Genomic DNA, 27,958 nt, shown 5'->3' with positions numbered 1-27,958 from the left:
CAGGCCTCTTTGCGACCGCTGCCGCCATGGAGTTCGCGGTACCTTCACTCGTGGGCACTTCTGACGGCAGCTCATGTAACGACTCGACGGGTCTTTTGACCCCCGACAGCAGTCCTCTGTTCCGTCCATCACATCCCAAGGAGTCGTTCGAAAGTCGTCTTGCTCACGCCTTTGATGAACCAAAGCGCCGGAAATTAGACCCGGGCTTGACTTGCACCGAGAGTCCCTTTGTCCCCTCCTTCGCCGACCTCTTTGCGCCTGTACCGAGCGATGTGAGGAAGATCTGCGTGATTGGTGCAGGCTATGTCGGTATGGAGGCCATTACACCTGCGAGTGCAGAGTGACTGATTTGTGAGCTCTTAGGCGGTCCGACTGCGGCAGTCATCGCGCTGCATAATCCCAAGGTCGGCGTCGAGGTTCTGGATCGCGATCAGCGTCGCATCGAACGATGGAACTCCGCACACCTTCCCATCCACGAGCCCGGCCTGGACAAAATCGTGCGACTGACAAGAGATGGGGCAATTATCAAGGACTCGTGCGAACGTGGCACCGACTCGAACAGACCCGTGCCAGAGACTGGCAATGTTTCCAGACGCGGGCCGAACCTGTTCTTCACGTGCGATACTCAGGTTAGCATCTCCACTGCGGACATGATCTTTCTGGCCGTCAACACGCCGACAAAAACAAGCGGAGTGGGTGCGGGCAGGGCGACCAACATGAGGGCCTTGGACGGTGCGGTCCAGGACGTCGCTCTGTTCGCGAAACCGGGTACAATCATCGTGGAGAAGAGTACGGTGCCTTGTGGCACAGCCCAGCGGATACGAAACACGGTGAGTGGCTGTTCTCGCGAGCCTGGTAGAGCACGCCCTCTGACAACGTTCTCAGCTCGATGCTTTACGGCCTGGTGTTCCTTTCGAGGTCCTATCGAACCCGGAATTTCTGTCCGAGGGCACGGCAGTCAAGAATCTCATGCGACCAGATCGTGTCATTATCGGCTCTTCTGGGACTCCGGCGGGAAAGCTGGCAGCTGATGCGCTTGCTAGCCTATACACGGCATGGATACCCTCATCTCAAATCCTACAGATCAATGCCTGGTCCTCCGAGCTGTCTAAGCTGGTGGCAAACGCCATGCTAGCGCAAAGAATCAGCAGCATCAATTCTATCAGCGCGATCTGTGAAGCTACGGGTGCAGATGTGGAAGAAATCGCCAAGTCGATTGGGCTGGACACCCGAATAGGACCGCAGTTTCTGAAAGCGGGACTCGGGTTTGGTGGTTCCTGCTTCAGAAAAGACATTGCCAGTCTCACATACCTCGCCGAGTCTCTCGGCTTGGAAGAAGTGGCTCACTATTGGAGCCAGGTCAACTCGATCAACGTCACGCAGCGCAACCGATTCGCTCGCAAGGTATTGAGACGCTTCGACGAGAATCTGAGTGACAAGAAGGTCACCTTGATGGGGTTTGCCTTCAAGAAGAACACGAGCGATGCCCGAGAGTCACCTGCTGTGGACGTCATCCGCACGTTACTCGAGGAGCAACCTTCCGAGATTGCCATTTTCGACCCATATTGTGTCGAGGAGGAAATGCTTCAGGAGATTACTGCTGCAGCCGACGGCACGACTGGCCAGGCAGGTGGCATTGCGACAGTCAGGATCTACACCGACCCTTATGAAGCCTGCATAGACTCGAACGCCATCCTCGTTATGACCGATTGCGACCAGTTTAAGAATTCTCCCTTGCAACGGGTCCGCAGCAGTACCACATCGGCGGGAGACTTAGCGTCAGGTTATCCCTCTCCAGCACCAAAGCCTCAAGAAGATGACAACCTTGGGACGAGTTTTGCAAACTACATGCTCGCTCCTCAACCAGACTGCGTGGAGAATTGCCCGGATTGCCGTTCGAAAGCCAGGGGTCCAGTCATGACCGAACCAGTCGAATGGGCACGAATAGTCTACAGCATGAACGAGCCGAAGTGGATATTCGACGGGAGAGGCATCATTGATGTCGACGAGATGGAGAAGCTTGGCGGTGTTCGGGTCGATGGCATTGGCAAGTGGCGCCCTGAGGATGGCCAGAAACGTTGCTGGTGATGAGCCTGATTTTCCGATCGCGTCGATACCCGGAAGAATCATCCTCGAAGCGATAAGGCCGGTCTGTTGTCGTTCGGAAGATGATCTCGGAAATATTACATCCACATGCTCGGCCTTCCAGCTGTCCCAGCATCGGGTCATCAGCCAGTTTGGACCAGGAATACGCCAGCTTCGGGGTTCACGGTATGCATTCGGTTGGGGTTCAACCGCGGGATCTGACTTGGGCGAATTCATTTTCCGGTATTGACACCTGATCCAAATCCTCAACGACATTTTCCTGAGAATAGTAAGCAGAGGCTGTCGACTCATACGAAAACCGTTGCAGTCTCGACTCGCCAAGGTAGACATACGTTTAGTAGACCAGACTTGCCCGCGTTCGTATCCATGACAACCACGATGTTCTCCGCTACTTTCATCTAGACGTGCTAGCGTATGGCCGCTGCCTGCCTGACATGGAGACGTGAAGCAGAATGACTACGGAGGGAAGGCTGGTGAGGAGGTATCAAATCAAGGCTTTTTGCAATGCGTAACGCCGCAGATCAATAAGCACGAAGTACTGGTATGTATGTATGCCGAGGGCGGCTTTGATTACATTAAGGACTGGCCAGTTTGGTGCTGATTCCTGCGCCGGTCTTTAATCTTCCGACTTTTGGTAGAGAATACAGAGGTGCCCACCACATGTACGGAGTATCTATTTCCATTTTGGGCAGAAATCAAGGCTCCACTACGACCGTCGCTACTGTCGCCACCATCGCCACCATCAACTTGTGGGACATACATGCAGGCTCCAGAGGAAGCGCAGACCCTTTTGAGTGGTATACGGTTGGCAGCGACGGAGCTCCGAGTACTCGTATAAAGCTGCGGCGCCGCCGGACTAGGTACAGTGCTACAGTAACGGTTGCTGGTATCAAAGACCCAGTACTCGTACTCTCCAGCCCTGGTAGCGTCGTCGATGTGATAATTACTACACTCCCACTATGGACGCCGCTCGGTTTCCTGTTTCGGCCGTTTTCGCGTCGGACAAGCACACACTCATTCGCTGCTAGCGAGGGCTTGATGTGATTGATGACTGATCAGAAAATCAAGATCCCTTCAGAGCTCGTAGTTACTGCTTGCTTGCTTGCTAAGACGTATGATTGAGGTGCCGTTCTGGGTGGAAGTAGAGTATCAGGTACCTTGGTCCGAGTCGTCGCCCCTCATCTAATCACCCGTGGTATTTACTAGGTAGGTACTCCGTACACTATGTGTGTATGTACGTAGCGCCGTTGACTCAGCGCGCGATGGACCAGGAGTCGCCCGCCATTGGGAGAGAAGGTCGGAAGGTAGGAAGGAAGGGAGGGAGGCAAGGCATCTGTTAGTTTACGTCCGTGCCTGCGTGCATGCATTCATGATTTGACGAGCGGAAAAAAATCGACGTACCGGTTGATGAATACAGTACACTCCGGCAGGGCTTTGCGAGGGCCAGGGCATAAGGTACTGGTTCTCTCATCCATATATAACTCCGCCGACGTCGCCGGAACTCTGTCAGAGTCTATACCTTCCCTTCACACTTGATCCCCCTCACGCCACACAGTCCAGAAGCACGATAAGATGAAAACGCCTCTCCTCTCCCTGGCCGTCCTGGCCTGCGCGTTCCCGGCCCCGACACCCGCCGAGTTCGTCACCTCTGCCAAGGGTCTCCGAGCTGATGTGTACCACCTGCCGCCCGCACCGGTGGTGTACCAAAACAGCACGGCCCTCACGTTTTCTCCCACGGCATTCACGCTGATCCAGGGGTCTCGTGACGCCGTGCTCGTCGATGCTCCCGCGACGGACGCCCAGGCCGGCAACCTGACCGCGTGGATCAAGTCGACGCTCGGCCCCCGCAAGTCGCTCAAGTACATCTACATCACGCACGGGCACGGCGACCATTTCTTCACGGCCCCGCTGATCTGCGCGGCCTTCCCGGGATGCCGCGTCGTCGCCAGGGCAGATGTCAACGCGCACATGCTAGAGCAGTACGAGGACTCCTTGTTCACGAGTTTCTGGCAGTCGTTATTTCCGGGGGGGCAAATCACCAGCACGCCGTTCAACGCCAGCTATATCCTCCGTCGAGGAGAAGCGGACGGGACGTTCATGCTCGAAGGCCACGCCGTGAGAGCCGTCGAGGTCGGCCAGGGCGACACGTACAACAGCACGGTGTTGCATGTGCCGGACTTGCAGCTCGTCGTGGGCGGCGACGTCATCTACGGCAAGTGCCACCAGTTGATTGTCGAGGATTGGACGCCGGAATTGAGACGGCAGTGGATTCAGAGCCTGGATCGCGCCGCGGCGCTGAATCCTGCGTTTGTGGTCCCTAGTCACACGAGGCCTGGGGATGGATTCGCGCCCTCTCATATCCGGGATACGAAGACGTATATTCGTACGTGGGAGAGGGTGATGGCGGAGAGTAAAACGTGGGAGGAGTTGGAAGCGGGGATGAAGAAGGCGTTCCCGCTCAGGGACGGGTCTTTTATTCTGAGGTGGAGCAGTCAGGCGCCGTTTGGGGCGAGTAATATTGTTGCCTGAGGTGAGACTGCGTCCGTGTCCGTGTCCGTGTCTGGCTGGAAGAGGCGGGCTGTGACAGAGTGGCATGAAGTGGGCAGGGGATGTAACATCCCTTGCGAGGACTGGAGGAAGTCCAGATAACATTCATGTTAGCCTGCCTGACCTGTCTCGATAGGTAGGGAGGTCCGGTAGCCTTCTTGCTGTCAACCAGTACATTGCAACTGACGATACTGCCTTGACTGACACTGACACGGAGTATATTTGATTTCAAGCGTTCTGGTCGCTGTGGCTGGGCAGATCCCATCACAACCCATACACACGTCGGCCGGCATGTTGTGGTGAGAGAAAGCCTGTAGGTTAGAGACCAGGGAAGTGATTGTGCTTTTTGCTCTAGATGGAAGTCATCAAGTGGCACAGCGCTGAGGGTCAAGGATATTGGTAGAACTGTAAAGAGTGCTCGGACAATTCATAGAAGCCAGGAGGTCTGCAGTCAGAGGCATGCCCGGCGTTCGTTCGGTGATACAAGCACATGCCTGGCAGGGAGGAGGCAACGAGAGGACGAGAGGACGAGAGTCTCATCATCGGTCGCTCGCCCCGCTGTTTCATCAGTGATACGCACGCTCGAATGAGTGCTAGTACTCGTCTCGCAACACGGTGTCCATAGCATGACTTCTCAATTGAAGCTGCTCGTGGCTGGCATGTCAGAAAGGCTGATGGACGAAATCTGAAAGTTCGGCACTCTAGGCACGCACGTCGGGAAATTTCCCGCGTGCATCTCATGGACAACGCCGTACGCAGGCTTCTGGTACTGTGATAATATGTCCCGTGAAGCGGCAATGCGGTCGCACGGTGGAGACATCGAATAATTAGATGACGCGGTGGAATTCCCGATTACGGGTCACCGCACTTGCATTGCAACATCATTCTTACGCGCTGATAGCCTGTTTGCCAAGTGGAAGAACTTGGGTCCTGCCACTTCGCCTTAGGTTCAGCCAATTCAACAGCTTCATGATCCACAAAGGGGAAAGCACAGTTGCTAACAGCGGTTGTCTGGGGAGCGAAAGCAATGAACGAGGTTGAAAAGAAAGTGAGAGTGGAGTGATTGTTTGCAGAGGATCCTTAGGCACTCAAGGTTTGCACCCCGGACTTAGTAGCCACAGTAATCTCTCTCAGTTGGGAATATGCGGAGGTGAGTATCATCATCATCATCATCAACAACTGACAACATGGGGGACCGGCAATAATGTGTGAAGGGCGTGGTAAGGGACACAGAATACGAGGCATTGTTGACACTCGATATCGAACCGAGGCTCAAGCGACAGAAACACCAAAGTGAGACTTCCCTCCCCCGCTCTTGATATTATGGGCCAAGGGGGAGTCGCGCAATATATGTGCCGTCGTTTGTGATTACTTCCGTCTCACTCGCCCGCATCGATGACACAGGAGAAAATATAAAGACGGGATTGATTAGTTCTTGGCTCCTAAACACCGTCCTTGCTGTGTAAGCACAGCCTCAGCACAACCCATCTTCCTCACTCGATTGCAAAGGCAGAGTCCGACACCATGTCCACCGATGTCAGCGACTCGTTCGAGATCTACTCGCGCGACAAACCACCGCGACCACTCCCGTCGGACCCGAGTTTGCGGGCAGACATCGAACACGTCCTGGAACACGGCTACGTGATTCTGCCGAATTGTTTCTCCAAGGCCGAAGCCAAGGAGGCGAGGGACGAGATTGTGCGATTGCTCCAGAAGGATGGGCGGGCATTGGGGTGCGTTTAATCCCTACCGACGTGACACGTAACCACCTCCCTTTGCCAGCCGGATGGGCATATCAATCCAGCTGCCTGCTGCGAGGTGGAAGAAGTTCCATGTGTATCACATCGGGCTAACGTATCCCTCTCCTGACCGACTGTAGTGGGCGCAACAACTTCGAAGGCCTCAACACCAATCGCATATACTCGTTGCTGAACAAGTCGAGAGTGTTTGACAAGTTCGTCATCCTACCGCGTGTCCTGGCGTTGAACGACTATTTCCTGGACCAAGGCTATCTTCTCTCAGCCTTCCACACCATCAGCATCAACCCCGGCGAGAAGGCACAGTCCTTGCACCACGACGACGGGTACATCCAGTTCCCGCGACCGAGGTTGCCGTTTGGCACGGCCATCATGGTCGCCCTGGACGAGTATACCGCCGAAAATGGTACGTCTGGCCCCCCCAGCGTGTGGCGCGCGCGTTTTGCTGAACAACCATTCTCACAGGAGCAACGAGGATCATCCCCGGGTCGCACAAATGGGACAGCAAGCGACAGGGGAGGCCCGAGGAGACGATTCCCGCCTTATGTCCCGAGGGGGGAGTCGTCTACTTCATCAGCACGCTCTGGCACGGCGGCGGCGCCAACGTATCCGACAAGCCGCGACAGAGCGCCACGGTACAGTACTGTCAACCGTACATCCGCCCGATCGAGAGCCAGATATTGGCTGTGGATCCGAGGAAGTTGGATGTCATTCATCCGAGGATTGTCGAGATGATGGGGTACAAACATATGCAACGTGAGTACCTCGCACAACTCGCTCTCTCCTTCACTGAGTCGCAATGTCTGGCGTCAAGATGGTGTCGTCAACGTCGCTAACGATACACGCAGCTTTCATGGGTTATGCAGACGGGTTAGGCCCCAGGAGGGCAGCGCGCAGGATGGTGAAGTGGCTGCAGAGCGATGTTGACGACAACCCGCCCACGTTCGCTCATGGTTTCAGGGATGCATCGAAATTGTAGCGCCGGACACACTGTCTGCGTACAGTGTGCATGTAGGTGACGCCGGGCGGAGGATGAGAGGAGCGAGGCTGTAAAATGACGGCGACGACAATGCTTACCCCAGTCACGACCGCCGTTTGATGTTGTGTAGCCTCGCGGAATGATCTCGTCCAACTGTGTCATTGGGTCAATCCAGAACCATATTCTTGAGCGCTTGTCGGCTTTGGCTTCGCTTTTCGACCACAAACACTTGTCGCATTTCTGGCTGTGGTGTTTCCGAAAAATCGACAACCAGCCAGAACTGTGGATGAATGCATGAATCAATGTCTAATTCACGTCCGCTTACAGGCCAATTAATACTCTAATTAGTCTTGACTTGATTGCGAGTCCCAGTATGCACGATGCATGTCAAAAGATCCACAGATCAGTGCTTTCATACCCCGCAAGGGCCGGCGCATACATACGCCTATTCAAATCCGAAGTGTTTAATATCCATGAGGAAGACCGGGCCTGGTAGGTTGATGAACGTATGCACTGTACTGGTGTGGTTTCGTTGCCCATCACCAATTTGTGTCTTCGGGGGGACAAACTTCTTTCCACGTGCCACCTTATCATCGCACGCCCGTGCGGATCGTGAGCTAAAGTCGCGGCAGGAACAATTCCCAACGAATGATGGCATTATGCACGGACTATTCCAAGTCCAAACCAGGCGGATAAGCTAATCAGTCAAACACATTCATCAAATCTGCCAAGTGAGTAAGTAGGTACACTTCCCTCCGCCTCTTCATAAGGTCTTGATTAGGTCCTTGGTCGTGTCGGATATGTTCAATCGCAAAGGCCACCAACCCCCAACGCCACGCCTAGTTGGCAACGTCCTGGTCGGTGAACCCGAGGACCGCCACTAATGAGTCCTCGAGTTTACTTGACTGGGGAAATTCGAGTCGGTGGTCGTCTCCTCGTCAATAACCTCGAAGTTGCGGGGCGCATCGGTGAGATGTGCTTGTTCTTCAGCTTGTTGCTCACGCTCCCTCTTGTGCTTCTCCACCTTTTCGATGGCCGTCTGGGTCAACGCCTGTCTCTGCATCCTCAATGCAACATCCTTCTTTCTGGTCTTCCGGTCTCCGACAGAAATCAGTATACCCGCGGTGATGTTGCAGGTGATTGAGCACGACAGAATGGTGGCTGTCAGCGCTTGTGGGCGCGTACGATAGTCGATAGCCCAGGTACAGGTGCCAAGAGCAATCTGGAAAAGCGAATGACAATCCAGTAGTACGACAATAGCCACGAGCAGATGGAGCGGAAACGCGTAGTGGGTTCCGGTCTCATGTGGCTTGTAGAAAGAGTGCGATTTCGAGAACTTGGCCTGGTGGTGGATGAGCTTTTGCTGTTGTTTGGGGTTCAAGACGGAAAATTCAGAGTCCTCCGGCTTTGCAGATTCTGGGTCGGCTTCCTTCTCCCGCTGTGCAGGCAAATCATTATGGTCGTGGAGCTTCGGTAGCGCCCTTTCTCGCCGTAGTCTCCAGCTCTTGTGGTGATAGTGAGCAATGAAAATCATGTGGTAGGTATCTACCATGCGGAACGGCGCGAGACCATCACCCATGATCGCAAACAGGGCTACCAGCACGTTGTCAATGACGTTCGTGATGTAGTCTTTCCGGTCTCCAACGTAGATCCAACCTGGTGCGAAATGTCAGTCTTGATAATGGCCCTTTGTGGAATCGACAACGGCATACCGATCAGGAAGAGGACCCAAGCTAGACCAAAGAGTGTGATCAAAGTTGCGTAAAGAAAGACAAAGAATCCGAGTGCTGGGAACAGCGTCAGCAAGTAACTCATGTAAGGGATACACACATCGGGCTTACGTTTTTGGATGTACTTCCCAAAGGCTATCATTCGCTGCTTGAATTTTGACCGTTTCGAGTGCAGCATATGTCGGACATGGTCATCGAGGGCCTCTTTATCCTCTTCACTCCATCCATCCAGTGACACGCCATGCGGGAGCACAGCATAATGTGAGTCTGTGACAACTGAAGTAATGCTGTGGGAGCGTTCGATCTGGGGTCTACGTTGCCATGACCAAGTCCTTTGCATGGTCTCTGGGGGCGCCAGATCCTCCTCCAACGGCTCCGGCGCGGGCTCTTCTGTGCCCGTCGGCTGTCTCTGGATGGGAGCCATGCCGGTTTCCTCTTTAACGGGCTCTGGCCGCCGTGTTTGGGTCGTCCGGCGACTGAGATTGTATGTGGGTCTCCTGTTGACCCATCTACCAAGATCTGGCACGAACAACGAATTCTGTACGTTGTTCAAGGTCGTCAATGTCGAAACCTCGGGATCTGCAAGGTACAAATCAGCATGGCTTCTCTCAAATCAGTCGAATTGTGGTTGACTTACCAAGCACATCCAGCAGATCAACGACCTCCGACTCATATTCGGGTCCTTGCCGCTCTCTGGAGGTGTCGCTAAACCTGCTCATGATAGACCGTGCAGTGTTACTGACACTTCTCCTTCGGCTGACACCGCCTCTCACGTTCTCGTTCATTGTCTCCCGATCCACAATGGCGTCACCTGCCGCTTGGGGATTTTCAGCCACGGTAGGCAACATGGACTGTCTGGTGCTTTGCCTGGTCAAATTGTTCGACCCGGGAACCGTCAAATGTGGGGGTTGAGGCGCAGACGTGCTGCGTCCTCGACCAGAAGCTGACCGACTCGGTGGTAGACTTGACCCATTCTCTTCATAACCAGCGCGCAGATTTGTCGATGGCAACCTTCTGATGCTAATCGGCCTGGTCCTGTTTGTTTGCGAGGGAGTGAGCAGCGTCGTTCGCGTCGTGGCTGGGCCGGCCGAGGTAGTAGTGACGGAGTTATCAGGCGCAGATACAATCGACGCAGGTGTCTGGTTCGTGGGCTGGGTGGAGGTGATAGTGTAGGGCCTGCCGCGGTGGATTGTTGTGGTGATTGTTGGCCCATGCACCGTGGTGGTCGTTGTCGTCGTCGTCGTGTTGTCATTGTTAGAGCTGGGACCTGCGGGCGACTCAGGCATGGAGGGGAACGGTTCCGTGTTGCTGTTGCTAACCGCGCTGATGCGCCTCGATCCCGGCTGCGACGCGGCCATTGCAACGGTGGCCGGAGCGCGGTGTCTTCAGGTCCGCGGCACGTAGGTATTGGTAGATGATCAAAACGCGGGCGCAGGTGATAAAGCTCAGAGTGAGCCAAAGTGACCGAGATTGTGTTGTCGGGAGTCTCTCGGTGAGTGAGGGCGATGGGCACTGAGTCAGGTGTGAGTGCCAGAAAACACGCCCACAGAAGTGAGGGCTGGTCACTCAGCAATCCGCCCGACGCAAGCAGCAGACTGTCAAATGTCAAAGTGAGCCTCACAACCACAGATGGAGCCGTCAACGTTGCCAGACTTGACGCAGAAAAGTTGCAGATGCCCAGTGCCCGAGGGTAGAGGGAAACCCAGTTCGGCTCCCATCGTTGATCAGCTCGACTTTTCCCTTCTCGTCCAGCGTCTTCCACTTCCGTCGTCGCCGTTGGCCTCTCATTCCTAGCGCGTGCCCAGGCACTGAAGAGTGCTTCCTCAGGCTCTAAGCTTTAACTGGGAAACCCGCGGGGCTAGGGAATTTAAGCGGGCAACGCCCCAATCAGCGCTATTTTCCCGCAGCATAGGTCGGTACTAAGGCCCAACTAGCGTAGTTGGCGCTGCTCCATGACAATTGCCTTACCAGTGACGTAGACTCTGGGGCTGACTCAGCCCAAAGATCATGACAAACTGCTCCGGGAGCCATTCAATGCTGCCCTCTCCATCATGGTTCAAACATCTGCATCGCGACTGCGGCTGTTTGCAAAGTCAGCTACCAAGACCAGACCATTGCTCAGCAAGTCTTTTCTGGATGAAACAATTGGTGACCCTGAATCGGATGCCACATTGCCTGGATACATCTATGTACGTCACCTCATACCGAAACGATGTGGTTTGGGATCAGCTTCCGTTGTTGCATTAAAGCTGGACTCGCTGAATGTAAGGTTAATGTTGACCGTGGGCTTGTGATCGTGTCCGAATACGACAGCCGGAGCGTATGGTCTGTTTATCTTACTCCGAGCCTCCGGATTGCTGGGTCATTTTGATCTCATAATCCAATCCTCGTACTCGTGCGAGTAGCTGGGTGGTAACCACCTAGGTGATAGCATGATGTAGATATTCCTTCAAGGCCCCTTGGCTCTTCGAAGGAATACGAGCATCAAATAAGCACAATTGCTCATTCGAGACGAGACCAGCCTTTAATGATCCGGCATACACTCGGACTTGTACCTCATTCGTCGAATGCTCGACTGAAGACAGTCGAACCCCCTCAGTTGGGTGGCAAAGGTCTACAGCCGGCGCATCCTTGCTCATTGTGTTGAAGGTTGAGTTGCCGATAATACTGACACGTACTGAGGCCCTCAACCAGATATTGGTGCTAGGTGGGGTGCGCCTTGTCATGCCTTACAGCCTCAATTACAGCAATACATTCCAGCCTGGCTGCTGCCATCCACGTGGCGTTCGTAGCTACATCTCTGTTGCACATGGTCTGTTATGAGCTTGCGACCTAGACAACATCATCCTATATACGTCCGGCAATAATCTAGATTCAAACTCAAGATCTCCTCGACTTCCAGTCCCATCACTCCCCGACCTACCCATCGCGCTCAATCTCGAAGCTCTGGCCCCTTCTCGCGTCGTTGGCTTCGGGCAACATAATCCTCAACACCCCATCCTTGAGACAAGTTTTCAAGCTGTTACAGTCAATGGGTCGGGGAAATGTGAAATTGCGGAGAAGGCGAGAAGATCTTTTAGGTGCTATAGGAGTGTGTGAGAGAACGGATACCTAGCCTTTCCCCTCCACGATTTCTGATTCCCTGGCCGAACATATCCAAGACCACGGTCAAAGGAAGCAATCATCATCCGCCCAACCTTGGGCGAGGACGGGAGGTCTGAACCACTCTCTAAGCATTCTGACGTTGGAGTTTAGACTCGTATTTGTCCTCTCTCCGCAGTGCCATACATGTGCGTGATGCAGAGTTACTACGGTACCTCGTAGGGGAAACCAAGACGAATGAAAGGGATCAATCTGTCATTGGCCGGGCGTAAGGGAAAATATCCCGCGACAGCTTTTCCGTTGTCTTGGGTTTGTTTGCGGCGCAATTTTCATTGCTTCGCCCATTGCCACCCGCCATTAAAACCCCTGATCATCCTCGTTGTGGTATGGGAATCCATTGCTCGTGCTGTTTCGTCTCAGGACGCATTGATGGTCCGCCCCCAACGAAGGACTCCCCTGCCCAGACAACGGCCGGATACACGGCCAGGTCAGTTCCGGTTCACTTCGTCATATGGAAATGACGTTCTGCCTGCTCCATCTCCAATCACTCCCATCTCAATCAACGTTCACTTTCGTTCTGGTCGCAACAGCCCTGCCACCAACAAAATCATGCAGCCGATCCCGCTCACTGTCTTAATTCATCGTTGACGTTGGAGCGGAAGGCACGTTCCGTCGCGTCGGCAGGGGCTCTTCGTGAAGAAGACAGAGGTTCTCTGTAAGCTCGTTTGTGAGTTGGCTGGAGATTTCCTTTGCTTTTCTTTGACCACCGCCGCATATGATACTCGTCTTTCTTAGACTTCACCTTTAACTACCCTGAGCTCTCCTTTCGTCAACCTGCCTGGCCTACAGTCCTAGTGGCCATTCGGCTTTCTCTATCACCAAGGCACCCAGAGGTTGCCGGCAGGAGCAGCCACATCTGTTAGCAATGTCCAACCCTGGCGAGTTCTCGGCTCGATCAAGTCTTTATAACGCGTCAACTCGTGGCCCTGCGAGGCATTTGAGACCGACCGGTACCCCTCTATCGGCACCATTTTCTCTTGCAGGACCCTTAGCTACCCGGAGTCCCTCCCGTCGATCCGACACCCACCAACGGGGAAGTCATGGCAGCGATGACCGCTATCAGTATGCCCCGAACCCCAGGGCACATCATGAACCTATTTTCAGCCTTGCCGAACCCCTACCCCATAAAATTCGATCAGGCATGCGAAGAAGTTCGGCATCCCGTCCGAAGGAAGAAACAAGCATAGCTCGTGAAACCTCGCACGACACGACGGCCCCGACCGGTACACAGCCTGCACCACAGATCACCGTCACTCCCTCACGCAATGCGCAGAAGCCTGTTCGTGGGGATGACCTTCTCCGCACAGCGACAACAGCAAATGCATCGAGCTATGGCAGAGACGCCCAAGCCCCACATGCTATCCTACCTTCGCGTCGAACCCGGAGTACCGATGTAAGCCACAGGCAGCAGCAGCTGGAGGACGAAAATATCAGTGCTCATGACAAGGCGCGGGGTTCGCCGCCGTCGCCTAGTGGCACGATCGCAGTTGATCCCGACAACGATTTTGCTACGGACCGTATGCAAGACTTAGTCGTCGGCCGTGGCCTGGAATATGCCGTCCGGAGTGGAGTGGCTGCTACTTCTGCGCTACGCACTCGGCGAGACACGGCAGAATCTGGGGGCGACGGCCAAAATCTGGGCCACGGCAGCCATGGATCAGACTCGGACACGTATCACTCTCATAGCGATCGCTCGGACTGGAAGGTCGCCCAGCAACAACAAGAACCGCTATTCTTCAATTCGTGGGGTCCTATACGGCACAGGTTGCGGAAGCCGTTTGCAGAGTTCCTGGGCACGATGGTCTTCATGACAATTGGCCTCTGTGGTTCCATCACGCATATGAGCTCTGCCCGGAATGACAATGCCAGCTTGTTGATGGCGTACCTTGCATGGGGCTTTGGCGTCATGACCGCTATTTACATCGCTGGTGGCATTTCTGGCGCCCACATGAATCCGACGATTTCACTTGTATTGGCAGTATTCCGTGGCTTCCCCTGGCACGACTTCTGGCAATATCTCGTCGCCCAGCTCCTCGGCAGCATTGCAGCTTCTGGGATTGCCTATGGACTCTATCGTGATGCAATCTCAGACTTTGCCGGATCTAACATGTCCATCGCAGGTAGGTATCCACGTGTGATCGCAAAAGTTGCCAAATCTAACATAGTCTTCGCAGGCCCCGCATTCTGGACAGCACCACGACCCGGCCTTAGCTCGGCCGCAGCCTTTTTCAACGAGTTCGTTGCGACCGCCATTTTAGCTGGGTCTGTTCTGGCGATGGGAGATGACGGAAATGCCCCACCTGGGGCAGGCATGGCGGCGTTCGTTCTCGGATTGCTGACGATTGCGTTAGAGATGGCTTTTAGTTACAACACGGGTACTTGTCTTAATCCCGGCCGTGACTTGGGTCCCCGCCTTGTCACATGGTGGGCTGGTTTTGGTAGTGTGCCCTTCACGCTCAGTCACCATTGGTTTATCTGGGGCCCATGGGTCAGTACTGTCTTGGGTGGACTGTTCGGCGCCTTGATTTACGATTCTATGATCTTCATTGGGGGCGAGAGCCCTGTGAACTACCCTTCTGAAGCGCTCCGGGACCGTTTTCGCCCCACGGCTGACCTGTCGTGGCCAAAGTTGCGAGGAAAGTCAGGGACGGGAAGAGGCAATGATAAACAGGGAGATGCTATCAGCGATAAGGACGTTGGCGTATGAGGTGGTGGTGATGTGGGTGATACGTTCGTTGATTTGGGAGGTTGATCTTGCAGCAACCGGCGACGATTGCCTGCTGATGTGGATGCTTCGCTGCGTGTGGTCTTCGAGCTAGAAGCCTGGGAGTCTTTTTGGACAGGTTGTCTGTATGTATATTGGCAGGCGAGGCTGAGCAAGGCTGGACATGTGATTGGACAGAATTCTGCACTAGGGCACTCGATCACGGCAGCTTTACCGAGCACACTCATATGTTCAGTGTTCGTCCAACTCAGTCATACTCGCCGTTCTTCTCTAAACTCATGCCTTTGGATGATGGCACTGGCAATGATGGCGTCGCCTTGGCCAACAGCGCTCTGGCCGATGAGATCGAAGCCTTGACCTCTATCTACGACGGCGACACGCTCATCCTGCAACCCCCGTCGGGGAAAGATACGACCATCACTGCGATCCTTCGCCTCCCGGACTCTGACATCTCGTTCCTCATCTCCTTTCCCGCCGAATACCCGGATGCCCCGCCTCAGATCTCAGGCACGCAGTCTACAGGAGACCATTCAAGAAGAGGTCAAGGAGAAGTTGCCGTAAGCATTTTACGGGACGTGCTCGGCCGCGTGTTCAGCGAGGGTCAAGTCTGCCTGTTCGACCTCGTGGAGGAGGCGGGCCCTCTCCTCCTACCCCAGGACGACCAGAATCATGAGACCCACGCCCAGCACCATGGCACGGCTGAAACCGCCCACCAGGAATATGCTCAAGACAGGTCCGCCTCACCTCCGCTCGCGCCGGATGGCGGCCCACGTACCTGCGCCGATGAACCTCCCCCCGTGACGTCGCAGCTTTATTCCTCTGACTCTACATTCCTAGCTGCCCAAGCACCGCAATGGACCTTGTCCGAGCCCCTGACCGTTAATAAATCCACGTTCGTCGCCCGCGCGTGTGCGGTGCATTCCCTCGATGACGCACAACACGCCCTGGCCCACCTCGTGGCGAGTAACAAGAAAGTCGCGCAAGCGACGCATAACATCTCGGCGTGGCGGATTAAGAGTCGTCCCGTGGCGGCAGGATCCACGAACGGGGCCGTGTCGATCGACATTGTTATCCAGGACTCGGACGACGATGGCGAAACCGCGGCCGGTGGCCGTCTCCTCCATCTGATGCAATTGATGGATGTGTGGAACGTGCTGGTCGTGGTGAGTCGGTGGTACGGCGGCGTGAAGCTGGGTCCCGATCGATTCAGGCTGATCAACCAGGTCGGACGGGACGCGTTGGTCAAGGGCGGGTTTGTGAAGGTGAAAGACCAGCATGAGGAAGGGGGGAACAAGGCGCGAGGAAAGGGCAGGGGGAAGAAATGAGTGAGTTGGTGAACGATCGAATGGACGAATGAACAGACGGACAATTGAAGCGGGACTCCTCTCTGAGTTGGACTGGGCACGACGTGGACGAGGGGTCGTTGTCGGCCATGCCATGCCATGCTATGCTCTGCTATGCGAGACGTGACGAGCACCAAGCCGAGCAGACGATTCAAGTACACGCCGAGTCCTGGACCCGGTCGTTGATGCCTGAATTGCCTGGACGAATTTCTGGCGGTCTACTGCCTCCGCGGACTGATCTCCTCTGCTTCTCTCTCCTCGGGCGATGCCGGATCTGAGATCTCCAAGCATGGCGCAGCCTACGCCTGACCATGGGCACGAGAATAAGCACGAGCGTGAGAATGGGCACGAGCACGAGCAGCGAGCAAGCACCGCATCAGATATAACCCTGTCGGTCTTCTGGCTACACAAGCGACTGACCGACTGAAGATGAGCCCGTGGACGACGTAGTGAGCGTCGAGGGCATGGTCCTCAGTGAGAGCGAATGCGGTCTTAGCACAAGAGTGAATGAGGCCTCAGCGCGAACTTGATATCTTTGCGCAAGCTAAACATGGATTAGAAGCTGGTTATGGACATCATGGTCTTGGCTCATTGCGAGATAATATAAGAAGCAAAAAGGACGAACACTTGATGCGAGCTGTGGTCTCACTAAGCTGAAGATACTGTATACAGCTCATTTCTGCAGTGATGCTGTGTCACGTGGGTGAGCAAAGATATCGTCAAGGACAGGAAGAGGTCGCTGGGATCTCGGCGGCACCAGCAGTTCGGCAATACCCAGTAGGCAGTTTCCAGCAACGAGGTGGTGAGCTTTCGCTGCTTCGACGCGGATTGACACACAGAAACCGAAGACGCACGCGACCGGCAGAAGCGAGAAAACAGAAAAAAATGTCCGCCAGTGACGAAGCTTTGATAAGCGAGGCACTAGACCGATTTAGATAACTATTACGTCATGTCGAGCTAGGCGCGTTAAATGTACGGAGCAGGGTGCCACGTTGGAGAGGGCGAGGAGGAGTGATGGGCTAAGACGGAATCCTTAGCTCCTCGTGCTCTCGCTTGACAAGAGATCCAGGTGCGGGCGGTGCCATCTGCGGCGCGACCAGTATTCTTATATCTTCCCAGAGTGGTCTTCGTGTCTAAGGCTCAGGTCGAACTGGGGAAGCTCATGCCGACGAGGACGGCCCTCTGCTCAATATGGCCATGCGCATAGCTCAACCCACACACGCCTCCCGGCTCCAGCATCAACTCCAGCCTGGCGCCCATGTCGAACTGTAACCACCTCTTGACAAACGCTCTCAATATGTGGCCGTGCGCTACCACAACGACATCACTTTTCCGGTCGCCTTTCTCCAACGCTTCCTGGTGAATTGACGTGATTTGCGAAATCAGCCCATCGAGGCGTGCTTGCACTTGTGCCGCCGACTCTCCTCCGCTCCCTTCACACCCGTCTCGCCAAATATCCCAGGCCCGTTCCTTGTCGAGACCTCTCGACTTGCGGAGCTCTTGGATCTGACGGGTATAGAGGCCCTCGTAGTCGCCATAACCCCATTCCGCAATCTCCTCGGTGACATTCGTTTTTCTTTCGAGCGTTTCCTTCGTGACGGCATCTTGTATCTGCTCCAGTAGGATTTCGAGTGTTCGTCGTGCGCGTTTCCTCGGGCTGCAGATGATAGATGTGAGCTTGCTGGGGTCGATCAATCGTCCACCACCGAAGACGACCGAGGCTGTCTGGCGGACTTTCTCCTCGCCTTCGGGTAGGAGAGGGATGTCGCTGATTCCGGTGTAGCGGCCATTACGGGACCACTCCGTTTCACCTAGGAAGAAGTGGCTCGTGTGAGTCGAAAAGACGGGGGCGGCAACAACGACAGCAACGACTCTTTTGGGTAAGAACAGCGACGGCTTATTCCAGGTCCATAATGATTCTGATGACCGGGGGTGAATGAAAAGTCTTACCGTGGCGTATCAGGAACAATCGAGGCGTGGCCGCATCTTTGTCCGACATGTTTGACTGATGGCCCTGTCAAAGACAGCCGGCTCAGCACAGAAGCAACGGTAGCTGCTTGATATTCAGGTCACCCACAAAGGCAAGTAAGAATTGACTACAGTTAGGAAGCCCGCGACAAGAGTTATTCCCACTCTTGTATGAGTGACTGTGCCGAAAAGAAAAAAAAGAAAATTGAGACTGATCGAAAACTCCGAATGCCATGCTGAGTCATCAATCGTCTGCGCCAACAGACATATGGACAGGTACCCGAAAGAGTGCTGTGTATCTCTGGAAACATAACCAGCATCATCCTTGCACTCATTCTAGATCATGACGTCGGCAATCGAAGCTGTTGGCATGGATGTCCTTTTGTCTTGGGTCTGTAGAGCCCGGATACGAAGCGCCCTTGTGCCAATGCAGGCAGCCTGCTTCGGGACAGAGTGGTTGGAATGGAAAGCCTCTTCGCTCCATGCAGCGCTTCCACGATAGAGAGGAGCAGTCGGGCGATTGTTCTACGGGGAGAATCACATTTACTGCGACATGGCTGCAAGTGGCACGACTCCATGTTCTATGGCATCATGTCGCCACCCATTCCTTCACCGGCGGCAGGAGAACCGAAAATCTTTGGTAATAGATCAATCAGGAGATTGCCCGAAAGGTCGAACCCGAGGACCAAAGAGCGAGAGCCGAGATCCGAGTACCAAGAGCATCATACTCACAAAGAGCTCGGATGGACCATGTACTCTGTCGCGTGGCCATGGTCCTGTAAATTGGTTGATCAAAGTCGCTGGAAACTCGCGGAATGTTGTTGGATCTGGCGACGGTGGGACAAGGAGAGAGTCGAATCATCCGTTTGGAACTGACAAAAGCCTCAAGTCCATCACCTAGGCCGTCATCGTCCTGTTCAGCAGATGCTCAATGCAATACGCCCGTACGATTCCGGTTTCACAACCTGTTTCCCAGACAATGCGACACATGCTATGCTTGTTCCGTCATAAATTACTTTACAGCCCAGAAATTCGTCGAATACCATAAACGGTCGTTGCCAGGCGCACGAACGAAGATGCCAACTCTTCAAGTGCTCACACTTTTGTCAATCATCCAAGTCTTGCCGTTTGCTTCCTCCTCGACAATGAAAGCCTCCTTGGCGTACTCATAGATGGGCCGGTACGCTGGCCAAAGAGACCGGGCTTCGTCGGTCAATTTGCCAGGTTTGGCTTTGCGCGACTCGCTGCTGTTCCTGCCTGGCGTGATGGTCTCGTTGCTGCCCTTGCGTCTGGTGTCGTAGTCGAAATCCGGGCCCGGGAAATAAGGCGCGTTATATTGTCCGAACAGGATTTCAATGCCGGCGAGCTGTTCGCGGTAACCATTCGGCACGGGGACCTTGACTTCGATATGTCTGTCGAAGACGTATTTGCACGGCCGTTCCAGTGCTTGTTCAAAGGCTTGACAAACTTGGATTGGCGTGAGCATCTCAAATGCTAAGGCGATCCTAGTGATGTGGAGTGTCAGATCTAAATCGGCCTCAAGCTCTCGTCGCTCCTGAAACGGTGATGATCGACCGCCAATTTTCGAGTCGTTTTCATTTGTTGGCTCGTGAAGAAGAACTAGCAAGGAAAACTCTGTAAAAAGGGCCAAGGACGGAGCGCAAACATACCTGTGTCCATTCCACTTGCTCGGACCGTCCTTGAAAATCTGCAACACCGCGGGCCCGACGTCGTGTTCTGCGTCCAGCCAAGGTAATTTGGTGTCTGGATGAAAAGGTGCGCGCCATTCGAGCCTCCCGTTGTCCTTGAAGTCCATGCAGAATAGAGGATACGGTAAGCTCGTGAAGTTGTTGTTGTAGATTCCCGCATAGACAAAGGTTGACGGGAGGCCAAGCTGCCGGATGTAGTTCTCCACCGTGAACTTGCAAGCCCATTGCGGCAGAGCCGGCCAGTGTGGGTTGTGTATCGAGTGGTCGGGCATGCTGCTGTAGATGTAATGCTGGATGTTCCGCTTCTTGGCCGCATTGGCTAGAGCCTTGCCGATTTTGATCTCATCGCCGCCGAGGGGGTTGGTGTTGATGAAGGCTATCTGCGCGCCCTCGAAGATGGTGTCGATGAGGACTTGGTTGTTCAACAACGGCCCCTCGAACAAGGTGACATTGGGAAACTCGGCGAGCTCTTCAGCAACCAATCCTTGCAAGGAGTGGACTTGCGCCCGGACGGCATAACCCAGAGCCGCCACTGCTCGGATAACCGACGCCGCTTGACGACCAGTACCGTTGACGATGGCGATAGTCTTGCTCTTGTTGGGCATGTGGCAGTCTATGCCTCGTGCCGTCAGAGCGAGAGGCCTGCGGCTGAGAATTGGACGGAAAGGACAGACTTAGTATATCGCCAGAGGACAAAAACGTGATATGGAAATTTGCGCAAAAGAAGTGAACAGCAGCTAAAATCCACGGATTTGGTGATCCTTGCAGCGGCCCGGAGAGTTGAATAGAAAAACAGAAGAGAAGGAGTGACCACACTGTAAGTTCCCAAACGTTGGGAAGGAATCATGAGCATGGCCATACCGCCGTATTGGGCAAGAGAGTCACTGGGACTCCGTGCACCAGTCCGGTCTGCACATTCGAGGACCATTGGCCTGAGCGAAATTCTGTGACTGTGTGTGAAAAAGGTCTATCACCGCCAAACCTGATGCAGCTTATCCTTTACGTAACCGGAGACAAAGGTAGTAGCGGGTGTCCGGGTCCATGTTGAGCACGACATTTCAAACGCTTCCTGTGTGCCTGATGCGCCGTTGAGGAATCAGAACCCGAATCCGTCAACGTCGAGACCACCTCGATCTGTTGAGGGGGTCAGACCAGAGGGACAGGAGGTGACGACCGTCGCCAGCCGACTTCCGCCATCCACGGATGGCTATGTCAGGCACACGCCGCCAAATCAAATGCGGGGGAGGACCAGGTCTCTTGAAAAGGCGGGGAGAGTGGCAATCAGCGCCCAGGGTCAGCCGGCTCCCTGGATCGTGTAGTTAACTCTAGGCCAAGGCCAGCGGGAATGGCATGAGTGTCTCACGCCCACGATCGCTTAGGGGCCTGCCAGGTGGTCCGGGTGCATACACAGTAGTCCCACTGAGATGTCGGTGACGAGATAAGTTTGGCTGTGGTGGGTACCAAAGCTGGGCGTCGTCAATCCTCACTCCGGACACCTCCGCGGCCCCATCGCGCTGGGCTTTTCCCATGCCTCTCATGCTATGGTGTTGTTGGCAGAGGTGCTCGAAAAATGACGTGTTGCCTGCCCGTCCCTCGTAGTACAGGCGCCTCGCCCTCGTAGCTTGACCATTTTGGCTGTGGGACGTGCATCCAAATTCGTCCTACGATGCCACGAGGGCTGGACGCACGCCGAGGTAATCATCTGGTGATCTTGCATGGCATGCTAGGGGCGCTTTAGCCTGCGGCATGGTCCACACCTCCAACGGGCGCAGAAAGCACATCTGGTGAGCCCATGTGCCGATACCGCTGCGTCGTGATTGACTCTGGTGGGGATCACCGTGCTCCAAGGTCCTCACCCTCACAGGCCGTTCCAGGTCTCTTAGGGCGCCTCCAGGCCGGCTGCCTTCCATACGTCTGGTCGTTGGCTGGCGTGGAGTCTCGCCGTCTCCAACTCTTCGGCATGGAGATGTCCGCCCGCCTGCCGTAAGAGCAAAACATGCGGTAAGAGACCTGCGTTCGCGGCAAGAAAGAGTGGTGTCCTGCCTGATCCAGTGTGGTTTCGGATGTGTACCCTGCGAGAGGCAGTTAGCTTGTCCTGGCGGGGGAAAGTTTAAAATGCAAGGATTTCTCCAGACTTACGATGCACCAAGGGATAGAAGGTGCCGAAGGACGGCCAGGCTAGGACCCGTCGCTGCGAGATGGACCGGCGTATTTCCAGAGTAGTCCGCGCGGTTCATGAGCTGGCTGTCGTTGCGAAGCAGGTCTTTCACTTTCTCGACGTCTCCGCTTGCGATCGCATAGGCGATCGCTGTGAGCTGGGCGACAGGCGACGAAAGTTCGCCGGTTGGGTGTCTGAAGATAGTACCCGCGTGCTCAGAAAGCTCACCGCGAATTGAGACTGCCATGCCTTTAGCCACTGAATCCGGTGTGGCCCCGGGTAAGCCCAGCAGATACGACAGCTTGGTCAGCGCCGCCTCGCTTGTCATATCACCACCTGCGACGACTCCTGCACGCCCAAGCACCATTCCCGGCGCATAAAGAGGGTTGACACTCCCGGTCAAGCACTGAGTGATGTTCACAATCACGATGCCGCGCTGCACGGCCTCGGTGATTACCTGCGTGAGCTTGTTATCATGCCCACTGGGAGCATTCCCAGCACCGAACGTCTCGAGGACAAGGCCTTGCAAGCCCTCGGTCCTCAGGACCGAGTCCACCATGCTAGGTTTGATACCCGGAAAAATGCGCAAACAAGCCACGTAATGGATCTGGAGGTTCGCCTGAACGCTGAATGCCTCCAAGGACGTAGACCTTGTGACCAGACTCCATTCGACGCTGGTATCGATCGCAGAGATTTTGGCTAACGGAGGAAAGTTGGGAGAAGCAAACGCATCGAACGCGCTTGCCGAGACCTTTGTTGTTCTGTTGCCCCGAAACAGCGTGGAGTTGAAGCAGAGGCAGACCTCAGGGATCATGAAGTGCCCTGCAATATCCAGGGAGTCGAGGAGATTTTCCATCGCGTCGTTCTTGCGTTCTGAGAAGGGCACCTGGGAACCTTTTGACCGTCAGCTCTGTCACCTCCATGCACGGCTCCGAACGGAGCTACAGAACTCCTATATGAACAGCACGTCGGAGGCCTGCTGATTGTGCAAGAGCCAGATCGCACGTGACATGTATATGGACCGACGTACCAGTGAGTATGACGGGCTTGCCCAAGTTCTGCAACATGAAGCTTAGAGCCGAACAGGTGTAAGCGAGACTGTCGGTGCCGTGAAGGACGACGAATCCGTCGAACAGCTTGTAATTTCGGAATATTGTTTGCGCAATCTCGGCCCATCCGTGGCTGTCGATGGACGACGAGTCGAGCAGGGGCTCGAACTCAAGCACCGCATATCTGGAGAGAAGTCAGCACGGTCACGGCCGACGTCACATCCCAGAGCCGGCTGCTATGGCAAAGTGACGATGCTGGCTCAGCGGTGAAAGCCGCTGACTTGCCTGACCCGTTTCCCATATGCGCTCGTCGGCGTCCGCAAGCTCTGCAATTCGCCCAGGCCATCGGGCCCGTCGTGCAACCTCACTTCCATGGGGTCATGGATCTCCCCGTCGTTGAATTCCGGCCGCGGCGCCATGCATCTTTCCAAGAAGTTCCGCGCCGGGACGAGGCCGTTGGGCGATTTCTGCATACAGATGGTACCTCCCGTCATGATAATCAGGACCCGAGCTTCGGGAATGTGACCCGTGGTGGAGATGTTGCTCATCACTGTTGCGAGGTCAGTAGCGTTGCAAGAGTCGATTCGTGCAACATACTCCGGGTCAGGGCCATCTCGCCCTCCAGGTCTGTTCCTAGTCAGAGACATACACATCCGGTCGGCACCAACTGACCTGCCGTCCTATCTATCTCCATCTTCGGGTTTGACCCTGACGTAAGTCTTCGTGACCGGTTCATGGCTGTACTAGATCCTACCAAAAGTCTAATATATCGGGATCCTACCCAGTGAAGAGATTTTCTGCTTTGCTGGGCAAACCGTTCGATGCGCGCCACTCCGAGCCCCTGGTAGGGCTCACAGGGGCAAACGTGTCTGGGATTCGCGTACCAGCGGTTATCGGCGAGGTACTTCGGCACGCCAGACGCAGCTTCCGGGAGAAGCTTTTAATTGGATGGCCACTTCTAGAATGACTTTGGAGTGCTACGAGTCCTTGAACCCTTGCTGGAATTGCGGTCCTGATGCGACATCTTGCGACGGCTTCAGAAGCACAAGACAGAACGTTCCATTCAGGACACGCCTAGAGACCCCTATTGCAGGGAATAATGGTTAGCGTGGTCGGCTATCTACTGGATATGTTAGTGTGGCCAAGTCCAGCCCAAGACGCCTTTCAAGTCATCCTGTTCTCGACGACTTCCTCTTCCCTTCCCACATGGAAATACCGTGTATGCTCTGCTCTACTCAGTGAAGAGGTCCATCTCGCAGGTTTCCCGCAGACTCCGTCGGCTCTCGCGCACAACCGGCTGGGTCGATCACTGCTGGGTGCCCACGTTGATTGCGAACACGAGGCCACGGATGGCCTAAGCGAACCTCGCTCGTTGGTGACGCAAGGGATGGTTGGATTTATCACCCTCTAACAACATGGCCGCGACCCGTGACATGTCCAACCAGGTATCTTGCCCGACTCTGGAGCTTTCCTGACAAGGGGCCTCCCAATCGCATCTGTTTGTTCACTTCCGGCACTGTACACCGGCGGAGATTAGCATGCGGTATCTTGCATTAACGATGACAAAGACATGGCATGGCACACGTGCAACAACAAAGGAATGAAAGGCGAGCGACGCGTGAGGCGCAGGACTACTTCCTGTGCATTGCCCTTCGCAATCCCATGGCGCAGAGAGGACCAAGGCAACCAGCAGGAATTGAGATTTCAGCTGGATTTCAATCCATGGTTCTGCACCAGCGACGCATCCCCGACGCTGGATCTCCGAACAGCGGGGACAAAGCAGATGAAGTCAGGTGCAAATGAATGACCACGCCTGTAAGATGAGTAGATGAGGTCGGTGAAGCGGTCTTTGTTGAGCATCTGGTCTTTATGTGTGATGCTACCCTCGTTTCTCTGGCGATTTATTCTTGTCGCCTCCTGTTGTGTGCTCCATAACAACGTCCGCTCATTTCAACTTCCCCACGAGGTTGTTTGTCGCAATTTGGCTGCGAGCACATACCGTCAGAGAACTGGCAGCTGGCTGACCAGAGCATACATAGCTGATACAAGCGCACGACTGTCAGCGACTGCCTCTGAACCCTGACCCCGTACTTCCAACAGCGCTCAAATTGTCCTGCGGTGGTGTGATCGAAACAGCCAGACGATTCCAAGGGTCGAACAATATTCACTATACGCTCACCCATATTCGCGTGCGGTGCTAGGTCGGGTTCTCGGCGGCAGCGCAACGGCAGTGAGGTTCCAAGGCGGCAAGGACTTCACGGTTAACTGCGAGTATTGTGACGACCAGGTGAAGCGAACAGCGGTCAACACAGAAGGCTCGAGGAGTGAAGCTGGGGTCGCGGTCACCAAATTTTGGCGGTAAGTGAACCGCGGCGCTTTCCCTGCTCCCGCATTTTCTTGCTCACTTTGCCAGTTGATCTCTCACCTACCGACTCATCTTCGTGTTTGCGCTCTTCTATCTTTCCCATCGACCGTCTCTTGTCCCCTGCTCAACCGACCTCCGACGCTCTTTTATCGATCATCCCGTCGTTATCTTTCCACTCCTTCATACATTCGTTCCTTACACTCCGACTTGATACCGCCGACCGATCTACCACTTCTTCGATCATTAACCGTCAAACACTCATTCCGCAGCTAAACCTCCTACAAAAAGCCGCGACCGATCGGACAATGGCGACAATGCGCGTCAAGCTCAAAACCTCTCTCATGCTTCTCGTGTCCCTCTTCTTCATTGGCCCGGCCAATGCCTTTTTCCGTCATCTCTGCCACGGCGAACTGGGCAACGGCAGAGTTGATCCCATTGTCGCCCCCGGCACCCCATCTCAGCATCTCCACGTAATATTTGGCGCATCCAGTAAGTTCGATCACCACTAGTGTCAGACAGGAACACTGACCACTGTCGCAGATATGGGACTTGAGCCAACTCTTGAAGAGCTTCTCGCATCGAACTGCACGAGCTGCTCCATCCTGCAAGATCACTCTGTCTACTGGACTCCGCGCATGTACTTCCAGCACGCCAACGGCACTCTCGAAATGGTTCCGACATCTGGCGGTTTGACTGTGTAAGAACTCCCCCGAAGTCTTCCCGAACTCAAAGCCACGTGCTGCAGGCTGACATTTGGAACGCACAGGTACTACTTCACCGAGCGTGACCCAGTCTTCCAAGACCCGGTCACGGCCTTCCCACAGAACTTCCGTATGGTGGCCGGCAATTCCATAAAGCGTGCTTTTCTTGGTCCTAACCCAGACCCGCCAATGTCGAACTGGAATGCCAGTGACAAGTCTCAGCCAGCACTCATGGAAAAGGCTCTTGGTTTCAACTGTCTAAACTACGGTGCACAGCCAGAGGGTGCACGCCAATACCACTACCTGCGAGACAAACGTTTCCTCGACGCCCAATGTACAGATGGCATCCGTGCTGAGGTCATGTTCCCGTCCTGCTGGAACGGCAAAGATCTCGACAGTGAAGACCACACCAGCCATGTCGCCTATCCGCATGAGGTCCAAAATGGCCAATGTCCGGACGGATATCCTGTGCGCCTGCCAACATTGTTCTACGAAACTATCTATCAAACAAACCTCTTCGCCGGAATGGGCGGACAATTTACCTTCTCCAACGGTGACCCCACAGGATATGGCTATCATGGAGACTTCATGTGCGCATGGGATGCAGGTGTCCTACAGAGTGCCATCGACAGCCCTGCATGCAATCTTCCGCAGCAGGCTTCCGGCAACCAGGACGACTGTCCAATCTTTGACCTACAAGAAGTTGATGCTGGCACTCAATGCAAGATGGAGACTCCAGAAATTCTGCAGAACGAGCCGATCAATCTCATTCAGCAATTGCCGGGAAATGTCCAGATACAGGCTGGGCCTGGATCGGCCACCATGGGACCTGCGCCTGGAGCCACAGCGGCGACTGCGAGACCTGCACCCACTGCCAATTCCACAGCCTTGTCCACACCTGCCGTACCCACTCCTGGACCCACTGCCTCGATGTCGACCTCGCCGCCAGCCACCACGCTGAGTCCATGCACAACCAAGAGTCAACACATAACCACGACTGCTTTCATGAGCAATGGTGTCATGATCAACTTGGTCTTGGTCGAGGAAGTTGTGACTGTGACTGTGTCAGGTGGTCCCTCGTCGGTTGCGCGTGTCCATCGTAGAGGCCACAAACGCAAGCATGGTCACCAGGATGGCCGGCTGTAAAGGCGGTATGTGCGGCTATAGCTTCGCCCTGGCGGCTATCAGTTGGGTACCCAGACATCCCTTACACATATGTCTTGGAAATGCATCCTGGAACGAGAGATGGAATGATCTTTTTTCGCAGGCTGCAGGCCCACGGTTATGATTTGACGAACGAAATGAAATGAAACAAAGAGATATGCTGATGATGAGCTGGAGGCCTCTACACTGAGGGATATTCCCAGGCGGAATTACAATACCTTTGTGAGCTGACTTCGATAGCAGAAGCTGAACAATACGAAGATGAAATGAAGCGGAGATGAGAGATGTGTCGACATGTTGAGCCGTGGGATTGTTTCAGGGTTGATGGGAGGGATATTCTTGTCCTGTACCTGACCTGCACCTGGACTTGTTACCACTGCTTGCCTTGAGCCTCGAATGACATTTGCGAGTGTGTACCACTTGCTGGGGACCATGAGACTGTCAATGAACGAGTTGAGATGAACAATGAAGCTTCAACAGAGAAGAGTGAAACCC

The 27,958-nt window shown here is 54.7% G+C and overlaps 10 protein-coding genes across 10 annotated transcripts; 6 read left to right on the top strand and 4 right to left on the bottom strand.

The window, feature by feature from the left end:
• Positions 1 to 26: 26 nt before the first annotated feature.
• G647_03635 (uncharacterized protein) lies at positions 27 to 2,088 on the top strand (the record flags this gene model as incomplete). The annotated part of the gene is made up of 3 exons (XM_008727980.1): positions 27 to 309; positions 364 to 830; positions 886 to 2,088. 3 exons carry the CDS (start codon positions 27 to 29, stop codon positions 2,086 to 2,088), a joined length of 1,953 nt encoding a protein of 650 aa, XP_008726202.1.
• Positions 2,089 to 3,678: 1,590 nt separating this feature from the next.
• Positions 3,679 to 4,635, top strand: G647_03634 (uncharacterized protein; the record flags this gene model as incomplete). Its single annotated transcript, XM_008727979.1, has 1 exon — positions 3,679 to 4,635. The coding sequence occupies one exon, from the start codon at positions 3,679 to 3,681 to the stop codon at positions 4,633 to 4,635; it is 957 nt and encodes a 318-aa protein (XP_008726201.1).
• A 1,542-nt stretch (positions 4,636 to 6,177) lies between these two features.
• On the top strand, positions 6,178 to 7,389 carry G647_03633 (uncharacterized protein; the record flags this gene model as incomplete). The annotated part of the gene is made up of 4 exons (XM_008727978.1): positions 6,178 to 6,386; positions 6,533 to 6,816; positions 6,876 to 7,166; positions 7,259 to 7,389. 4 exons carry the CDS (start codon positions 6,178 to 6,180, stop codon positions 7,387 to 7,389), a joined length of 915 nt encoding a protein of 304 aa, XP_008726200.1.
• Positions 7,390 to 8,269: 880 nt separating this feature from the next.
• G647_03632 (uncharacterized protein) lies at positions 8,270 to 10,477 on the bottom strand (the record flags this gene model as incomplete). The annotated part of the gene is made up of 4 exons (XM_008727977.1): positions 8,270 to 9,045; positions 9,102 to 9,176; positions 9,231 to 9,698; positions 9,757 to 10,477. The coding sequence occupies 4 exons, from the start codon at positions 10,475 to 10,477 to the stop codon at positions 8,270 to 8,272; spliced, it is 2,040 nt and encodes a 679-aa protein (XP_008726199.1).
• Positions 10,478 to 13,422: 2,945 nt separating this feature from the next.
• G647_03631 (uncharacterized protein) lies at positions 13,423 to 14,988 on the top strand (the record flags this gene model as incomplete). Its single annotated transcript, XM_008727976.1, has 2 exons — positions 13,423 to 14,401; positions 14,456 to 14,988. 2 exons carry the CDS (start codon positions 13,423 to 13,425, stop codon positions 14,986 to 14,988), a joined length of 1,512 nt encoding a protein of 503 aa, XP_008726198.1.
• Positions 14,989 to 15,284: 296 nt separating this feature from the next.
• On the top strand, positions 15,285 to 16,331 carry G647_03630 (uncharacterized protein; the record flags this gene model as incomplete). The annotated part of the gene is made up of 1 exon (XM_008727975.1): positions 15,285 to 16,331. One exon carries the CDS (start codon positions 15,285 to 15,287, stop codon positions 16,329 to 16,331), a length of 1,047 nt encoding a protein of 348 aa, XP_008726197.1.
• A 1,158-nt stretch (positions 16,332 to 17,489) lies between these two features.
• G647_03629 (uncharacterized protein) lies at positions 17,490 to 18,348 on the bottom strand (the record flags this gene model as incomplete). The annotated part of the gene is made up of 2 exons (XM_008727974.1): positions 17,490 to 18,268; positions 18,300 to 18,348. 2 exons carry the CDS (start codon positions 18,346 to 18,348, stop codon positions 17,490 to 17,492), a joined length of 828 nt encoding a protein of 275 aa, XP_008726196.1.
• A 1,056-nt stretch (positions 18,349 to 19,404) lies between these two features.
• On the bottom strand, positions 19,405 to 20,631 carry G647_03628 (uncharacterized protein; the record flags this gene model as incomplete). Its single annotated transcript, XM_008727973.1, has 2 exons — positions 19,405 to 19,822; positions 19,988 to 20,631. The coding sequence occupies 2 exons, from the start codon at positions 20,629 to 20,631 to the stop codon at positions 19,405 to 19,407; spliced, it is 1,062 nt and encodes a 353-aa protein (XP_008726195.1).
• Positions 20,632 to 21,905: 1,274 nt separating this feature from the next.
• On the bottom strand, positions 21,906 to 23,706 carry G647_03627 (uncharacterized protein; the record flags this gene model as incomplete). Its single annotated transcript, XM_008727972.1, has 4 exons — positions 21,906 to 22,098; positions 22,166 to 23,078; positions 23,215 to 23,401; positions 23,515 to 23,706. 4 exons carry the CDS (start codon positions 23,704 to 23,706, stop codon positions 21,906 to 21,908), a joined length of 1,485 nt encoding a protein of 494 aa, XP_008726194.1.
• Positions 23,707 to 25,903: 2,197 nt separating this feature from the next.
• G647_03626 (uncharacterized protein) lies at positions 25,904 to 27,445 on the top strand (the record flags this gene model as incomplete). The annotated part of the gene is made up of 3 exons (XM_008727971.1): positions 25,904 to 26,087; positions 26,139 to 26,295; positions 26,365 to 27,445. 3 exons carry the CDS (start codon positions 25,904 to 25,906, stop codon positions 27,443 to 27,445), a joined length of 1,422 nt encoding a protein of 473 aa, XP_008726193.1.
• Between the last annotated feature and the right edge of the window lie 513 nt (positions 27,446 to 27,958).

Source organism: Cladophialophora carrionii (genome assembly GCF_000365165.1).
Source record: "Cladophialophora carrionii CBS 160.54 unplaced genomic scaffold supercont1.3, whole genome shotgun sequence".
NCBI classification, from domain to species: domain Eukaryota; kingdom Fungi; phylum Ascomycota; class Eurotiomycetes; order Chaetothyriales; family Herpotrichiellaceae; genus Cladophialophora; species Cladophialophora carrionii.
This window is presented reverse-complemented; position numbering and strand designations above follow the sequence as displayed.